The sequence below is a fragment of the Lathamus discolor genome, chromosome 3 (assembly GCF_037157495.1).
Source record: "Lathamus discolor isolate bLatDis1 chromosome 3, bLatDis1.hap1, whole genome shotgun sequence".
Classification (NCBI taxonomy): Eukaryota; Metazoa; Chordata; class Aves; order Psittaciformes; family Psittacidae; genus Lathamus; species Lathamus discolor.
In genome coordinates, this window is record NC_088886.1 from 42,497,328 (window position 1) to 42,512,858 (window position 15,531).

General features: G+C 39.6%; 1 protein-coding gene across 3 annotated transcripts; it reads left to right on the forward strand.

The window, feature by feature from the left end:
* Positions 1-379: 379 nt before the first annotated feature.
* LOC136012094 (phospholipid scramblase family member 5-like) lies at positions 380-15,264 on the forward strand. Of its 3 annotated transcripts, none has more exons than XM_065674895.1 (9): positions 380-443; positions 4,095-4,154; positions 4,736-4,961; positions 7,564-7,715; positions 11,331-11,373; positions 11,870-12,090; positions 13,050-13,211; positions 14,245-14,406; positions 15,197-15,264. In XM_065674895.1, exons 3-9 carry the CDS (start codon positions 4,949-4,951, stop codon positions 15,233-15,235), a joined length of 792 nt encoding a protein of 263 aa, XP_065530967.1. In that variant the 5' UTR covers positions 380-443; positions 4,095-4,154; positions 4,736-4,948; the 3' UTR covers positions 15,236-15,264. The 3 variants fall into 3 exon arrangements, with proteins under 3 accessions (XP_065530967.1, XP_065530969.1, XP_065530968.1); XM_065674897.1 differs by having other exon boundaries at positions 13,098-13,211; XM_065674896.1 differs by lacking the exon at positions 380-443 and having other exon boundaries at positions 4,140-4,154; positions 4,895-4,961.
* Positions 15,265-15,531: the final 267 nt, after the last annotated feature.

Consider the following 15,531-nt stretch of genomic DNA (forward strand, 5'->3'; position numbering starts at 1 on the left):
GCACATATTCAGTACCCTTGTACCATTTCTAAATACAAATGCTTTAAAGGTTTCTTTCTTGATATTTTCTTATGCAATCATTTTAAGATTGCTATTTTGGTCCCATTTCTCCCAGTTCAGTTAAATGCAAAATATAGAATGGATTGCTGAACAGTTGTTATTTTGAAGGTTGTATTTTTCTATTAATTCACGCACAGTAGTCACCTTGTTGAATAGCTACGGTAAACCTACCATCGACAGGCAAACGAGAGAAGCCGGCTCCGCAGCACGGTATGTGATACGTGTGCTGTCAGCACGGGAACTGACTGGCGAACCAGCCGGTCAGCACTGCCGATGCCAGGCTGCTGCCTGCAGCATTTCAGCATAATTGCAGACGTCTTCGGAGGGGAGGAGTTACTGTAGACATGAGCTGAAGCAATACGCCTCACAAACCAAAGTTCAAGGTGAGTTCCATACTAAATAGTAGCTGGTTTTAGGAATTTATTTTTTCTTTTTTTTTTTTTCTTTTTTTTTTTTTCCTTAGTGCAGAAAGCAATACTCTGTAAAAATCCTTGGTGCTTCTTATTGCACAGGGTCACAGTCTGATATACTCATGCTCAGCATTTCTTCCTGTACTACAGGCAAGTCTAAAAAAAGGAATAAGGCTATATAATTTTCTATTAAAATATTGACAATAACAGTGTATTTTAATGCTGGTGAAAATTAATATTTTAAAGGGAATTTTAAATGGAAATGGGCATTAGTGATCATCCCTCTTAGTAGAAGGGAAGCTCAGACATTGCTTGGTGATGTTTTGGATGCATGTCATGATATCTGCACACTCTCCACAACCTGCCTGCTGGATGGCACTGGGCATCCATGGCTGCTTGGACTTCAATAAAGGCAGGTGGGGAGGAGCTGAGGTCGAACATGTAGACTATGGGGACAAGGGAAAAGGCAGTTCTTGCTTACCTGGGGAAGCCAATAGTGAGACAGTGGGGAAAGGGCATTGTTGTCTTTTTCCCACTGTGTACAAGGGCAAATATCTTGCACCAGGTTTATAAGGCAGTTTTCCAAGCAGAACAAGAAATCAGCATTCCCTAATACTTTGAGTTTTGTTGCTGTCTCTCGGCACTTCCGACCGCTAGTGGAAGTGTTTTGTTTTTTGTGAAACCATTGCCATATTCTGGCTTTGGTGCCTGTAGAAAATAGAAGAGTTATTAGGCTCCAGAAAAGCAGCACCTATGCTGAGCCATATGGTATCTTTGCTCTATTGCTCTACCTGGCTGACTATTACTATATGCTTTCTGGATGAAAAATCTGTGATTTGGTTCTGTGCTGTCCTGGGACAATGATGTCTTTGTCCATGGTTAGGTTTCCTACAGGCTGCAGTAGTTTGCGTAATAGCCTTTAACTGCAGTGATATTGTACATAAGCTTAGTGGGGATGGATCCCAGTGCTTTTGGAGAAGTCGTAATTATACAATGCAATAGGAAAAAACCGGAAGGTTCTTGATGTATAAACTCCTTCACTCAAGCACTGCTTGCCCTGATCTGAATAGTCTCGTTGATTTTAATGGATCCATGCTGCACCTTCTGATGATTTGCCCATCAATTTTTATAGGCTGCACAGCATGGGATAGAGCAAGTATATTTTATAGGTAGAGGGGATATATATACGCAAATTCAGTTTATTTATTTATTTATTTTTAATACCTGTGAATGTGTTACAGATGTCTGCCACATTTGTACAGAGGAAGGAAGTATATTTTAGTGCTAAGGCTCCTGATGATAGAGTAAATGTAGGCTGTGATCCCCCGGAGCCTTCTTCAAGGGGCAGAGGCAGCAAGCTCTGTGACTTGGCAGAATTCCCCTTTGGGTGTTGCCACTCTGTCTTCTGAGGTCCTTAAGACTTGACTAGAAATAGCTGTATGCAATTCTTTAAAGGTTTGTCCTGATTTCTTCAGTAGTTTTTCCTATGCATTTCTAAATAGCACCAAAGTATGGCTACAGTTGTGTCTGGATAAGTATGATTAAGTCTTCTGTTCTGGAAGGCCTTATTTGAGGCCACTTTTAATCACAGCTGGAGCAGATTTTGACCAATATGTGAGTATTTATTAAAAATAAAAAATTAAAAAACCCCAAAAGTTCAGATTAAAGAAATTATTAAACATAGTTTTACTTGTAAGGGCATATGCCAATTCAAGACTATTGCTTACAAATCCTGCGGAAATCTATTGATATAATGTACTAAAATTTTTGCTTCAGAATAAAACTATAAGAATAAGGTAAGAGGAGACATTGAAAAAGATGTGGAAATCTGGGAAAGAAATGGAAAAAATATAAAATGCACTTCAAGTTTTCTATCTTTCTATTAACTACTGCAATTTTGTAAATAATGTCAGAAAATCAGTTTGGTTTTGGGGCAGAACAGCTTCAGGGAAATGTTTATTTCATGGGCGGAGGTAAGGAAACCTGGCTGCTGCAGACAGGTGAACCTGCCTGTGCCATCATGGCTCTTTCCTGGAAGCCTGTTCCATGGTGCCAGCAGCTCCCAGCACAGCCAGGCTGTTCCATCCCAGAGCCTGCAGTGGCTGCAGGAATGGACTGGGGCTGATCCCATGTTACAGTTACCGAGTACAGCAGAGACAGGCTGCATTGGCACCTCTGTGCTCCTCCAGATCAGCAAGTGAGCTACATGGACTTCTGAAAAAGCCTTTAAAATGTTTGAAGTGTCTTCTTGTCGTGGTTTAAACAAAGTCACCCATAGATCACGCAGTTGTTCTCTCACTACCCCTCCCTTCTTGCCCTCCCCCTACACCCGGAGGGATGGAGAGGAGAATTGAAAAGAATGCAACTCCCACGTGTTGAGATAAGAACAGTTTAGTAGCTAAGGTATAACACAAATCACTGCTGCTACCACCAATGATAATAATGATAAGGGAAATAACAAGGGAAGAGAATGCAATACCACTGCCGAATGAGTTCGACCCCCCCGAAGAGAGCCCGTGCCCTTCTGGGTAACTCCCAGTTACCTCCCTGGGCATGACATGCTGTGGTATGGAATAGCTCTTTGGCTAGCTTAGGTCAGGTGTCCTGTCTCTGCTTCCTCCCGGCCTCCCCTCGTCCCCGGCAGAGCATGAGACTCACAAAGTCCTTGGCCAGAATAAACATTACTTAGCAACAATTAAAAACAATCGGTGTTATCAGCTCTCTGCCCAGGCTGGAAGTCAAAACACAGAGCTTGCACTAGCTACTAAGAAGGAGAAAACCGGCTACTGGTAAACCCAGGACACTTCTTTCTGTGCATATTATTTGTAGAATGTTTTGTCTGTTTTAGGCACCTTTCTTGATGTTCTGCACTTGCTTTATGCATTGAGAGAATTATTGTGATTTTTTTTCTTTGGCTTAGTTATTGGGAGTTTTTTGGTTTTTTTGGTTTTCCTTTTTAAGGTAGATAAATACTGTCTAGCCTGAGTTTTTATCTGTCATTTTCAAAATTAGGTATACTATATTTATTGGTGTTTGCTCTCCAGGTTAGATCCTCTGCTCCAAAGAAGCACGTCTTTGACGGGGAGAAAGGAAGCAAAAATTCTTAGTCATTCTTAATCTTTATTTCCAGTGATGTCGAACTTCTTCCCAGTCCAGAAATAGTTGTTTAGTGCCCATTTTACACCAACCGTGTTTTTGTCTGTGGGCTGCTCTCTCTTCACTGGAGTTTCCAGGGGTGAGTGCACCAGGACTTGCCAAGCAGGCAATGATAAACTCCTCAGAATTTTCACATAGCTAAATTTTAACACATTCTGTAGGTAGGGCGGAGGCCCTTGCACTTCTGAATATAGTCAATAAAAATCAGCTGCCATATCTTTTTTGTATTTTTTTTTGGAGGGAGGGTTTTTCTGTATTATTCCTTCAGAGAATCCTCATCAGCATCTTCCTGAACAACAAACTCTGGAGTTAAATCTGCTCAGACATGCTCCTAGAGACCATTTCAAACCAGTAGGACTTTTACTAGCAGAGAGAACAGAAAATGGTCCCCAACACCTCAGTCTGCTCTGCTGGGTTCTGTGCATAGGCTCTGCCATTTTTGCAGCCATGCTTCTTACCTGTCTGCAGATCGCATGTGCGTGAGGATCTCCATGGTGACTTGGGCACTTGAGGCAGAAATATGAGCTGGTAAGTCAAGGTTATCCTCCCTCCTCCTCTTCCTTTCCTCCCAGCACTGTATGAGTTATTACATGTGTTACGTTTTGGTATGGATGGTGCTTGTCTGGAGCAAAACACAGTGAGTCTGTTTTAATTCTCCATATCCAGTTTAAACACCCCACACAGATGCATGAGGTGTGTGTGTGCAGGGGGTGGGTTACTTAATCATTTTCTGGGTCTGTATGCAGCCATGACGCCTCTTGTAGGGGAGGCTTATGCTGCATAGGTGGAATACAGTGATATATCCAAGGTAGATTTTCTTTCTTTGTGCATTGGAAGAGTTGACTGGGGGGCAGCAGTAGGGAAATACAGGTAATTAGCTCCTCTGTCTTTACTGGATACCCTGAAGAAATGGAAACATAAATATTGAATTATAAAGACAGAATTTGTGTAGTCTCAGAATATATACATACATTATAAAGCAGAATTTTAGGTCAAATGTGTTCAGTTAGCCAGTAGGTACATTGAAGTTGTGCTTTTTCGTATTCACAAAACACTTATTCCATTGGTGCAAACAACTTGAAATGAATAGTGTTTTTCTTGTTTGTTAGCATCATCTCCCCCTGTTGTCCATCGACATAAAATGCAGTGTTCTGGAACATGAGAAAGGCAATACATTTCCTCCAGTTCTTTGTAAGCTGATATGAAGTAGACAGACACCTTCTGAAGTTTTGTGCATGCTGTGCTCTTTTTTTCTTTGCTGCAACAAGAAAAGCCTTTTCTTTTAACCTGGCTTCCTTTGAAGAAGTAACTCAGGAAGCTTCATGGCCTCTCAAGGTAAGTGCATCTATAGTCTGTATTTTTAGATCATGTTTACAGAAAACTACAGTCTCGTACATTTCCAGCAATCAGCAGTCTGATGAAATGAGAGTTTCAGGCTAAAACCACATCAGCCAAAGTGCAATTGTTTTGGCTTCCTTTAATTATTTAGCATTCAAGAGGCTCCTAAGGAGACTAAAATCTATACGAGAATTTGTTTGAATAAAATGTTATAAAATGTTAACATCTACTTTCAATCAAAAATACAGCATTTGTATTTTTGTGCTTAAAGTTGTTGGTTCAGAATGCTTGGGAAGGGCAGGTATTGAGCCAAAGGTACCACTGTTTTTGCACATTTCTTTCTTATTCCACTTCAAAAATACTGAATCAGCAAATGCTTTTCACTTTCAGAACTGGCCAGAGTCCTGATAACCATGTAGGGAAAAAACAAATATCTGAACAATAACTGAATTTAATCAGATTACTCCTATCTGGGTTCATCTTTGTCGCACATTGTGTTTTAGCTGCAGCTGGGTGGGTACTTGAGGCTATCGGCAAACACTGCAGCATGCTGATCTAACCAGCCTTCTAAATTTATTTTCTCCATGCTTTCAAATACTTAAACTGAGCAGAAGGACACAAATCTATTTTTTCTCAACATGGATACAGCTCCACAGAGGTCACCCTGCTGTGATGTGCAGAGGTAGATAGATGGTGGCCTAGGGACTTTCAGCAATGTCCCTTCAAGTTTGTCAAATGTTTACTCCTCTTTGCCCCCCAAATACTTACGCCATTCTGCATTTACAACATTAAAAGGTATTCAGCAGCAAGCAGGTTTTATGGCAGTGTTGTACTCTTGCAATATACTGGAGGTTTTATATATATTTTCTTACCTTTAGCCATACAAGAGATCTGGGTTTGTATATTTTTAATGCAAAGTAGTTAACATAAATATGAAAATAGTAATGTTGTGTAATATGGTTTTCAAACTGAAGGAACTTGATAATATACTTCTTTTAGGAACAAGTAACTCTACGAATTATGTTTGTACAGAAAGCTGACTGTATCATATGCTAACTTTTAAGGTTTCCCATACCATAAATGAAATGGGAAACATCCACAAAAATAGACAAAGTGTCAGAGTAGCTCAGATTGTCATGAATATTTAATGTATTTACTGTTTGATTTTTGTATAGCTTAAAATTTGACAGGTAGAACTGCAATTTGTTGTCTTTCTTTTCCTCTTTATTATTCGAGAATAACACTAACACTTGGCCACTTCATGGCATTTCATGTAACAACAAGAGTTACGGCAGTAACAGAACCCTGTGAGGTAAAATGATGCAGAAGAGCCTATAAAATATTTATTACCCAGTTATGCATTTTTAAAAGCCAGCTACAAATTCAAAGAGGTTACTTCTTCTTCCTGTGGTCTCAGACTTTGAAAGAAAGCAGTAGCTGCAAAGACAAATTAAGATCAAAATATGATTAAATGATGAATCAGCCACAGTGAGTTCAAATAATGCTAAAGGATCTCATTTAAACCCACAACAGCAAAAGAGAGCTTCAGACTTAGAGCCCAAATTCATTCTGGACCTCAAACCCCATCATGCCTATGTATTGTCACACATGAGATAAAAATGATCAGTTTGGGTACTGCTTTACTGCTGAAGCACAGGGGCTCAGCTTATTATTAGAAGGATTTGCCAGTTTATATGCAGAGAGCTTTGGTTTGCTCTTGCTTGTTCTGGCAGAGCCAGTGTTAGTGAAGGCTATGGAAAGATGCTCAGAGTAAAACCTACTGGTTTTGCTGAGTTTGCTGAGAATCAAATGGCTAAGGCTATCACTGTGCACTCAGAGACTGTGCCTGTGCATATGAAGGGGTGCAGGCATTCATGTGCCTGTATCAGTAAATACTCTCATTACCTTCACAGCACTAGCGAAGGTAACCACCACTGTGTCCTAAAGGATGAGTTTGCAGTAGCAAACCAGAAAACACAGCTTAATGATATCTGATCTTCTCATTAAGATAGCAATGAATAATACACTGTAAGAGACTGTTTAGACTTTGATACCAGAGTTGTAACATCTAGCTGAGGGAATCTGAGATCTCTGGAAAGATTATCTCTAATTAAGAGAAAATATGCATACCCTCAAGATGCTAGAAAGCATCTTGCTAGAAGCAAGCCTTCAGCAACTTGGTATACATTAGCATGCAGGGGAGCTCATGGGGAGCAGGGCTCAGCAACCTGTGCTGAGGAGCTTATGGCCATCCTGTGTGTGAATCCAGACCAGCTCCAGCCTTGTCACACAGACTCAGTGCTTGCAACCTGTCAAAGTGGATTAGCTACCATCCAAGACCATACATATCTCCTGGTTAGCTTCATCTATAGCAATTCCACTTTGCATCCTCTAAGATTGCTTTATAAATTGAATCAGAGTGCTGTAAGTGTGGGACCATCAGAAGATTTGTTTCAGATCCTCACTCCTGATCTGAATCAAAATGCTGATATAGTCACAGGCAGAATGTGACGTTATTCCAGTTTTGATCTGAACAGCTAGCTGCTGTTTGATCCTGTTAATTTCTGATTATTATTATTTTTTTCTTCTTTTCCTGCAGAATCTCAGGGACAAACCAACCCAATTTTTAAGGATCACCTCCCTGGTTCTTCTGACCTTTCTGGACAGAATAAACCTGTTGAACCGACAAGCCTCTGGAAGCAAACATCACACCCTCATAACTTGCCACCTGGTCTGGAGTACCTGAACCAGGTCCTGAATCCTTCCAAATGTTAGAATTGTCTTGGGGGTTTTGTTTGTTTGTTTGTTCATTTTGTTTTGTTTTGTTTTTCTTGGGGCAGGGACGGGTGTAGGTGGAAAGGCTTTTTTGCTGTTTGATATTACTAGGAAATAAGGAGCCATAGGAGTGACAAGCTCTTCCTTCATTGTGGCCGTTCATTTGCACAGAAATCCATTTGTTGTGCATGCACCTCTCCTTGAGCTGAAACCATGGTTTTCTTCCCTCTAGGACTTTTTCTAGATCATATTACACTGCTCATTGTCCCCCCAGTTTTCTTCCAGCTCCTTAAAAGCTCACCCTCAGGGAAATGGCTATCAAACTCTGGCCTGCCTCAAAAAGATTGAAACAGGCAGAGTGTGAAGGAATTGTCACCTCCTTGCAACCCATCCTTTGAGGAACATGAAGGTCTCATGAGCAAACTCCTGCCCACAACAGTGCTCTCCAGGTTAGATGTAAGGTCCTGGGGAGAAAAGTTCTCAAGGACACAACTTGTGAGTGTAAGTCTGGGCAGCTACAAACCTGCACCTGCATTGTGTTGGGTCATGGGGTAGGAAAGTGCTAGTGCCCAAGAGAGGAAAATGCTTGGAAATGGAAGCAGACCAGTAGATCACAAGCAGGGGAGGGAAAAGGAATGCGAAGATCTTCTCCGTCCTACTGCTAAATGTGAGCTGTCCACCTCGCTGTGTGAAAACTGTCAGTCCCTGGAGCTCAGACCTGTGATGGTCTGCAGCTTTGTTCCAGAAGTTTCATCTCTTCCTGCATTTTTTTACTGGGAGAGTCACTCCCTGCTACTGCCTTGACACTAAGTCCTGTTTGCATTTCAGGTGTGGCTGGATTCTGCTGCTCTTACATGTACTGAGGTCATACACGCTGCCTGGTCTGGTCAGGAACAGAATTGGGCCTCAGGATAGTCAAGCTGTGATTCTGATACACACACTTCTGCTGTGTTTGTATTTTGGTGGTGCTGGGAAATATTTATTTCTCTTGAGGTCTGTATTTTAGCTATGCAATTCTGGTAGTTTTGTACAGAAATGGAAATTGAATACACCTTCTATTTCAAGCTAAGTTACCCAGGTAGCTAATGAAACTGGGAGTCACTACAGATACCACCTTTCCTGTGGAGCTATGATTTTCATTTCATGGTGCCCATGCACAAAATATCAGTTGTCAATTACATGAGCATTTGATCACAGACTGTGGGAGCTACATTTTTTAGTCTGAGGAGTGATTTGCTCAGCTGTTTGAGGTGCACCAAAAATGGCCAATAACTTGCTTCTGCCTTGGCAAACAGATACTGTTCTTCCACTGTCACAGAAGTGACACTCTAAACAATTTCCTACAAAACAAATTTGACCAAACCTCATTATTATCTTCTAGATCACAGCCATAGTTTGAGGAATTGTCCAGTGTCCATCACAAAATCTGGGGGAACCTTTTTCTGTAGCAGAAATACACAGACCAGACCTTGGGGAACTTTCCAAGTAGCTTAACAGCATGTTGTGCCACCATTCAGGCTTAACCAATTTTGTAAATGCTTCTTAGTTTAGACCTGGTTAGACTGATCAGATGTAAATTTAATTTCCACAGAACAGAATACTAAGAATTAGCTGAGTATAAGGAATTTTAACATATCTGAACTCAAGAGGGCTCAGACCCTTGTAAACAAAAGGGCTTTACATGCTTTCAAATGCAAGTGCAGAATTCACTTAATCCACAAGTGTCTCAATAAAAGGTGCATCAGAATAGCTGTCTTGCCCAAACCAGGGAAGGCAAAACAAGCCTAACAAGTGTTACTACCATGTTGTCTCAACAGTTTTTATACATTGTTCACAATAAACCAATAAACAGATCAAAATCACTCAAAGCTTTTAACAGTTCAGTCTCCTTCATTTTCTTTTCCTTGTGAAAGTCTATGTGGGGCAAAGAAATCCGTATTAAAATCAAAACTAAAATACAGAAACAGCTCTACCATCTTTAACATGTTCGTTCTTTTTACATCATCAGAGCACTTCCCATGAGTTCCAAGAGTTCACATCTCTCATGAAACCTAAACAACAAACAGCAGAGATCCTTGGGAGAAAAATTTTAAGTCCAAATATTTTTTATTATTTCAATTACTGGCATGCACATTTCAGAGATTAATGAAAGGGATAAAGAAGTTTCTCTTGTACCAGCTTTTCTTTGCAGCCTGAACTAGCTGCAGGAGATGACTAGAACTGACAAATGGCTGCAACAGTTTGAATACGTACCAGGCAAGGTTTATCAATTGTAAAATATACAGATGCTGGAGATCAGTGACATGCTGGTCTCAGAAGGTCGCTGTGTGCTTTCTGTCTGCAGCTGTGAGTAACAGCAAATTCCTGCGCCACGTGTTTGCCCATCAGGAATTTAAGGAAAAAAAGATTAGCAAAGCCTAAACTATCACATAAAACAGGCATAAAAAGTCACATAAAACTGAAAGGTAGACTGAAATTAAGTCTTGCTGATTTTATAATGCTAATGACTGTTCTCTAAAGAAGAGTAATGTCAAAGGGATTGTAAGCACAGCAAAGCAAGGGTATTGTGGCAGTTATTCTTCTGCATTTTTAACTAGCTCACAGGGGAAGACAGTTTCAGTAAGCTGAGGGTTTCTCTGGGGAGCGTTGCTTTGCCCTTTCTGGCACCCTGATGTGACTGCCAGATTTAGGGTGCAGAACTACCAGTGTCTGAGATCAGAGTGTTACAGATTGTGTTTGCCTTTGCTGGCATCACCTAATTGCCTTGCTAGGCTGCTCTAGCAAGGCCCTTTGAATGTGGCTCCAGCATGTTTTCAGCTTGAGTCTAAACTGGTTCACTCTTTCACTGCCATGGTGCCCCGCACTAACCTTAGCTTTGGGGTAAGGGGCCAAGAGCGGGAGGAAGGAACAGGAGTCTGAAATGGGTCCTGCTTTTCACATACATCTTTCCATTGCTGTTGTCTTCTTCATTCTCTCAGTGACAAATCGTAGAACCATAGAATTCCAGGTTGGAAGGGACCTCCAGGATCACCTGGTCCAGTGACTAGGTCAACCTCTCTTAGCTGATCTAGACTAGTCCCAGCTCTCTGTCAGCTGAATCTTGAAAAGTGCCCAGTGTCAGGGAATCCACCACTTTCCAACAGTTAATTTTTCTTATTGTGAAAAATCTTCCTTTTGTGTCTAATGAGAATCTCCACAGCAGTAACCTGTACCCCTTGTCTTTTCCATGCGACCCCTTGTCTTTTCCATGTGACTCCTTGTTAAAAGGGCCTCCATCTTCTCTGTAGCAACCCTTTAAATACTGGAACATGGTGATAAGGTCTCCCCTGAGCCGCAAAGATTGTTTTTCTTCAAATATGCCTGTGAATTATATAACAACACCCAATGTCACAGTCTTCAGTCATCATTACAGAGATGTCTACAGTGTGACTTGAGATAGACCTTGAGCACCCAACTTATGCACCTCTGGAAGGAAAGGGAACCTAGTAAAAGGGAGATAAGCAATAAAAATAGACAGGTGATGGTGATCACCAGTAGCGCCAGACCTTTCCAGCACCCACCATCTTGTTTATTTATTTATATTTTTAACAGCTGGACCGGATAATTATTCATCAGCAAGTGGAGCTTCTTGAAGGTATGGTGACTTCAGTGAGGTGGGGGCAAGACTTGGAAGCCTTTTGGAGGCATCTGTTTTCTATTCCTCAGAATTTGAAAGTACTGAACAAGTATTAAGTTCTGAACTTAAAACATTTTAAAATGCATTTCTCCCTTCAAAATGTTCTTGTCCTGATTTTTGGCTACCTCACTGGGTGAAAGTTTTGCTCACTGAAGTGGGACAGCCTCATATTGTACTTTTCACAGATGATAAAGTAAGAAAAAGCTCACACTGAAACTCAGCTGAATTCTGGTTTGTGATAATGTAATTTAGTGTACAGCAAATCAAAATCTTTGAACTAAATGTTCCTTCAAAATACAGACCTGTTATTATTATTTCCCTATAATTGCATTTTTCCTTTGTGTCATTACTTCAAAACAATTATTACACTTTGTTCCATAGATTTTTAGAATATATTCTAATATATATGCTAATACTATATTGAGGCAATTTTCTACTTATTTTGCTTCATTAGCCATAGTTGGCACAGAGACCTCCAGCAAATACGAGATAAAAAACCATTTGGGACAAAGAGTTTACTTTGCAGTAGAAGAAAATGATTGCTTTGATCGTAATCTGTGTTCGCCTATAAGGTCTTTCACCATAAGGATTGCTGATAACATGGGCCAAGAAGTGATTACAGTGAACAGACCCTTGAGATGCAACAGCTGCTGGTTCCCCTGTTTCCTGCAAGAGGTGAGTGAATCCTAACTGCCCTTTGTCCAAGCTTCTTGCTGTATGTGCACAGCATTAATAAAGCCTTGTGCAACCCCTGTGAGGATGGCAGGAAGAGATTTACACCCACATCTCAGCCTGGAGGACTGCAAGGAGGCCTTCGCTTAGAAGTAACTATTGATAAATGGGGCGCTTTTGTGAGTTACATTCCCAGCATGCCTCCCCTCTTTCATGGGTCTGTCTTTACTTTCCTGACATACCAAGCTTTTGTGTCTGATGATACAGATATCTCTCCAGTCAGATAACACCCCAAAACACTGCTTGCCCTGGCACAGACTAATATCAGTGCTACAGATGCAAATCACCCACTATACTCCCTGAGTGTGAAGGGTAGAAAATCCCTGGAAACCATTACTATGTGTGGGTATGACTGGGAAGCAGCCCTCTGAATCAGCTGATGCTTCACTCCATGGCTCTTTCTCCTCAAAGCCATATATCTCTTGAAAATAAGCTGCTTTTGGAGAAAATCACAGATCCTATAACTTACCAGGTCTTTTCTCGTTGTTTTGGACTCTCTCTTATTCAGACATTTTTCTTGTTTTATGAAAATGCTTTATGAGTTGACTCATCTACCTACATTCTCAGTACTGCATCAAGATCTTTTTTAAAAGAGGTCCTTTGGTAGCACAGCTACTATATAAAAAAAGTTTATAAGGATACTTACTCATTGATTATAATTACAAAAATTTTTCACAGTGTATAATTTTTATCAAATCTTATACGTAAGATGTTAGCTTCTGGTGCAGCTTTTGACGTTCATATTGTCCGATATATTTAAAACCACCATCAGATAGCCTTGTAATATCCAGTTGCTAGTTTGGTAAAGTTGTATATTTTGTCATTATATAAACAATACACTTTTTAAATATACTACTGTAAAGTTACTTTAGAAGATCTTTGTTTTCTCTTGTTTTTGCTAGTTAGAAGTTCAGTCCCCACCAGGTACAATAGCTGGATATGTTGTACAGAACTGGGACCCTTTTCTGCCAAAGTTCACTATACAGAATGAAAGTAAAGAAGATGTACTAAAAATAATTGGCCCATATGCAACTTGTGGCTGTTTCGAAGATGTTGACTTCGAGGTATGTTTCTTGTGAGAGTTAAGAATTTTAAGGTTTTACTACTCTGAATAAATTTCTCACTCAGAAATCCTGTGATTCTACCCTTAAAAATATGTTGATATAATTATGGAACAGAAGTATAGCAAAGTGCATTGTACACTCAGATTCCTACAGATGTTTTCTGGACAGGAGTGACAATTCCTTCAAGGAAATAAACAAGTTGCTAGGTGAAGTCCTGATATTCTATAGCCCTTGAGCACTCAGCAATTGATTTTTATAAACTCAGGGTTTTATCCCACATGGATTCACTGTTACCTGAAACAGGCCCTTGAATCCTGTGGCATTGAATCTGCTGTCTTCATTACTTTCAGACTGAGAACCACAGGCAGGACTACTGTCCAATATGTCTAAATTAATTTGACAACATTTATCAGGAGAAAAATAATTCTGAGGAACCACTGAGGTATGTAATGGATAAGAGGGTGAATGGGAGTTAATCACAGAAACCCTGCACAGAGTTTTCTGATGTGAACAAAGTGCTTTTCCTTGATTAAAGAATCATAAAAGAGCTTCTTCATTGATCAACTTGTTAGCCAAATAAGTAGACTTCACTGGGTACTGACCAAAAGTCCCAGTATACTGTGAGAAACATGCAGATAGCTACATAATTGAAAACTTATCTGTCAGTTGTAAGGGAAAGTGGTCCACAGCATTGGTACTGCTATGATTTGGAGCATATCAGAAACACAACGTAGAAAACAAAATCATTGTGAAAGAAGAGCAAAAGTATGGTATAAATTTGTACATCTCATTTCCTGCACTTTTCTGTCAGCTGTAAAGATGCTGATGTTTCCAAACTTGAGACCCTTTCTTGTGTGCCACTCCTAAAGGAAAATCTGACACTAATAGAGCATCTCAATGATAAGAATAAAAGAACAACCTGACAACTATAGCATACTCTGTGTGTCAGAGCACAGTCATTAATTCTGTGGAGGTATTGGTGTGTACTAGATTTATTTACAGTTAGGTGTATTCCTATTTTTTATTGGTGCAGGTAAAAACTCTCAATGAGATGTCAACGATTGGCAAAATTTCCAAGTACTGGTCTGGATTTGTAAACAATGTCTTTACCAACACTGCCAACTTTGGGATCCAGGTCCCTGTAGATCTTGATGTGAGAATCAAGGCAATAATGATTGGTGCTTGTTTCCTCATTGTAAGTATGCAAAATAAAGAGGTAGACCCAAAAGGGCCTCTGCTATCAGTTGTGAACCTACAAAGCTCTATGTGTGGAAAGCCAAACCTGCTATCTAAAAGATGAACTGTTAAGTTAATCAGTTAACTGAACTTAAGTGAAAACCTTTTAGTTTTTATGTCTGCTTTTTTTTTTTTTCTTAATTGCTGAGCATCTTTAGGTTCCTAAATTTTTAATTAAACTGTTTAAATAGTATTCCATGTATAATTTAACATCTCACATGGCAGGATCAAATATCAATGTACATGTCAAACCTACTGAACTCCCCAAAACGCCTTATCTGTTGTGGTATGGTAATGGTAATTTCAAACTGTGAGTGCCACTTAAACACTTCTATCAGGTATTGCATGTAAGACCTTCAGGTCATATGAAATTTCCTATGAAAAATTTCATTGTGAAGATAAAAAGAAGATAAGAAATATCTGAATTATATGAAAAAGTAAATACTTATTGCTGGGGGTAAGGACGAAGTTAAGATGCATGTGGGAACAAAATAGCCACAAATCAGAAATAGAAATGTCTGTCATGATAACTTAAATAGATAACTTAATAGATAACTTAAATAGAAATAACTGTCATGACACTTAAGATTTTTGGATTGTGTCTTTCGAAACTTGTTTAGTGGCAGAGTAATAGAAAATGATTGACTAATCTAATTACTTCATGTAACAAAAGCCTACAAGTAAGACTTTTGATAGCAATTGTTGTATTTTTGTACCGTACATATAATTCACAGTTTGTTTATTTATAGGACTTAATGTTCTTTGAAAACTCTTTGGATGGATTATAACAAGATGACAGAAACAATAAAATATGCAGAATGTGTTTCAGTAAGTAAAAATGAACATAAATTGAGCTTCTTGCTTTGAAGACTTATACATTAGATACTTTCTAATTCTTTTTCATTTTCTTCCAGAAATCGCTTGAGCTTTGGACATGATTTTGAACCTCACAAATCCTTGTTCCTTACAGGAAAAGATAGGGAGCTAATGATGATGTTTATTAAAATACGTCTCACGTAAATAATAATTTCTCTTTTACATTTTATGTGTGTTGTAGCTAAACACATATTTTTCACACAGAGCA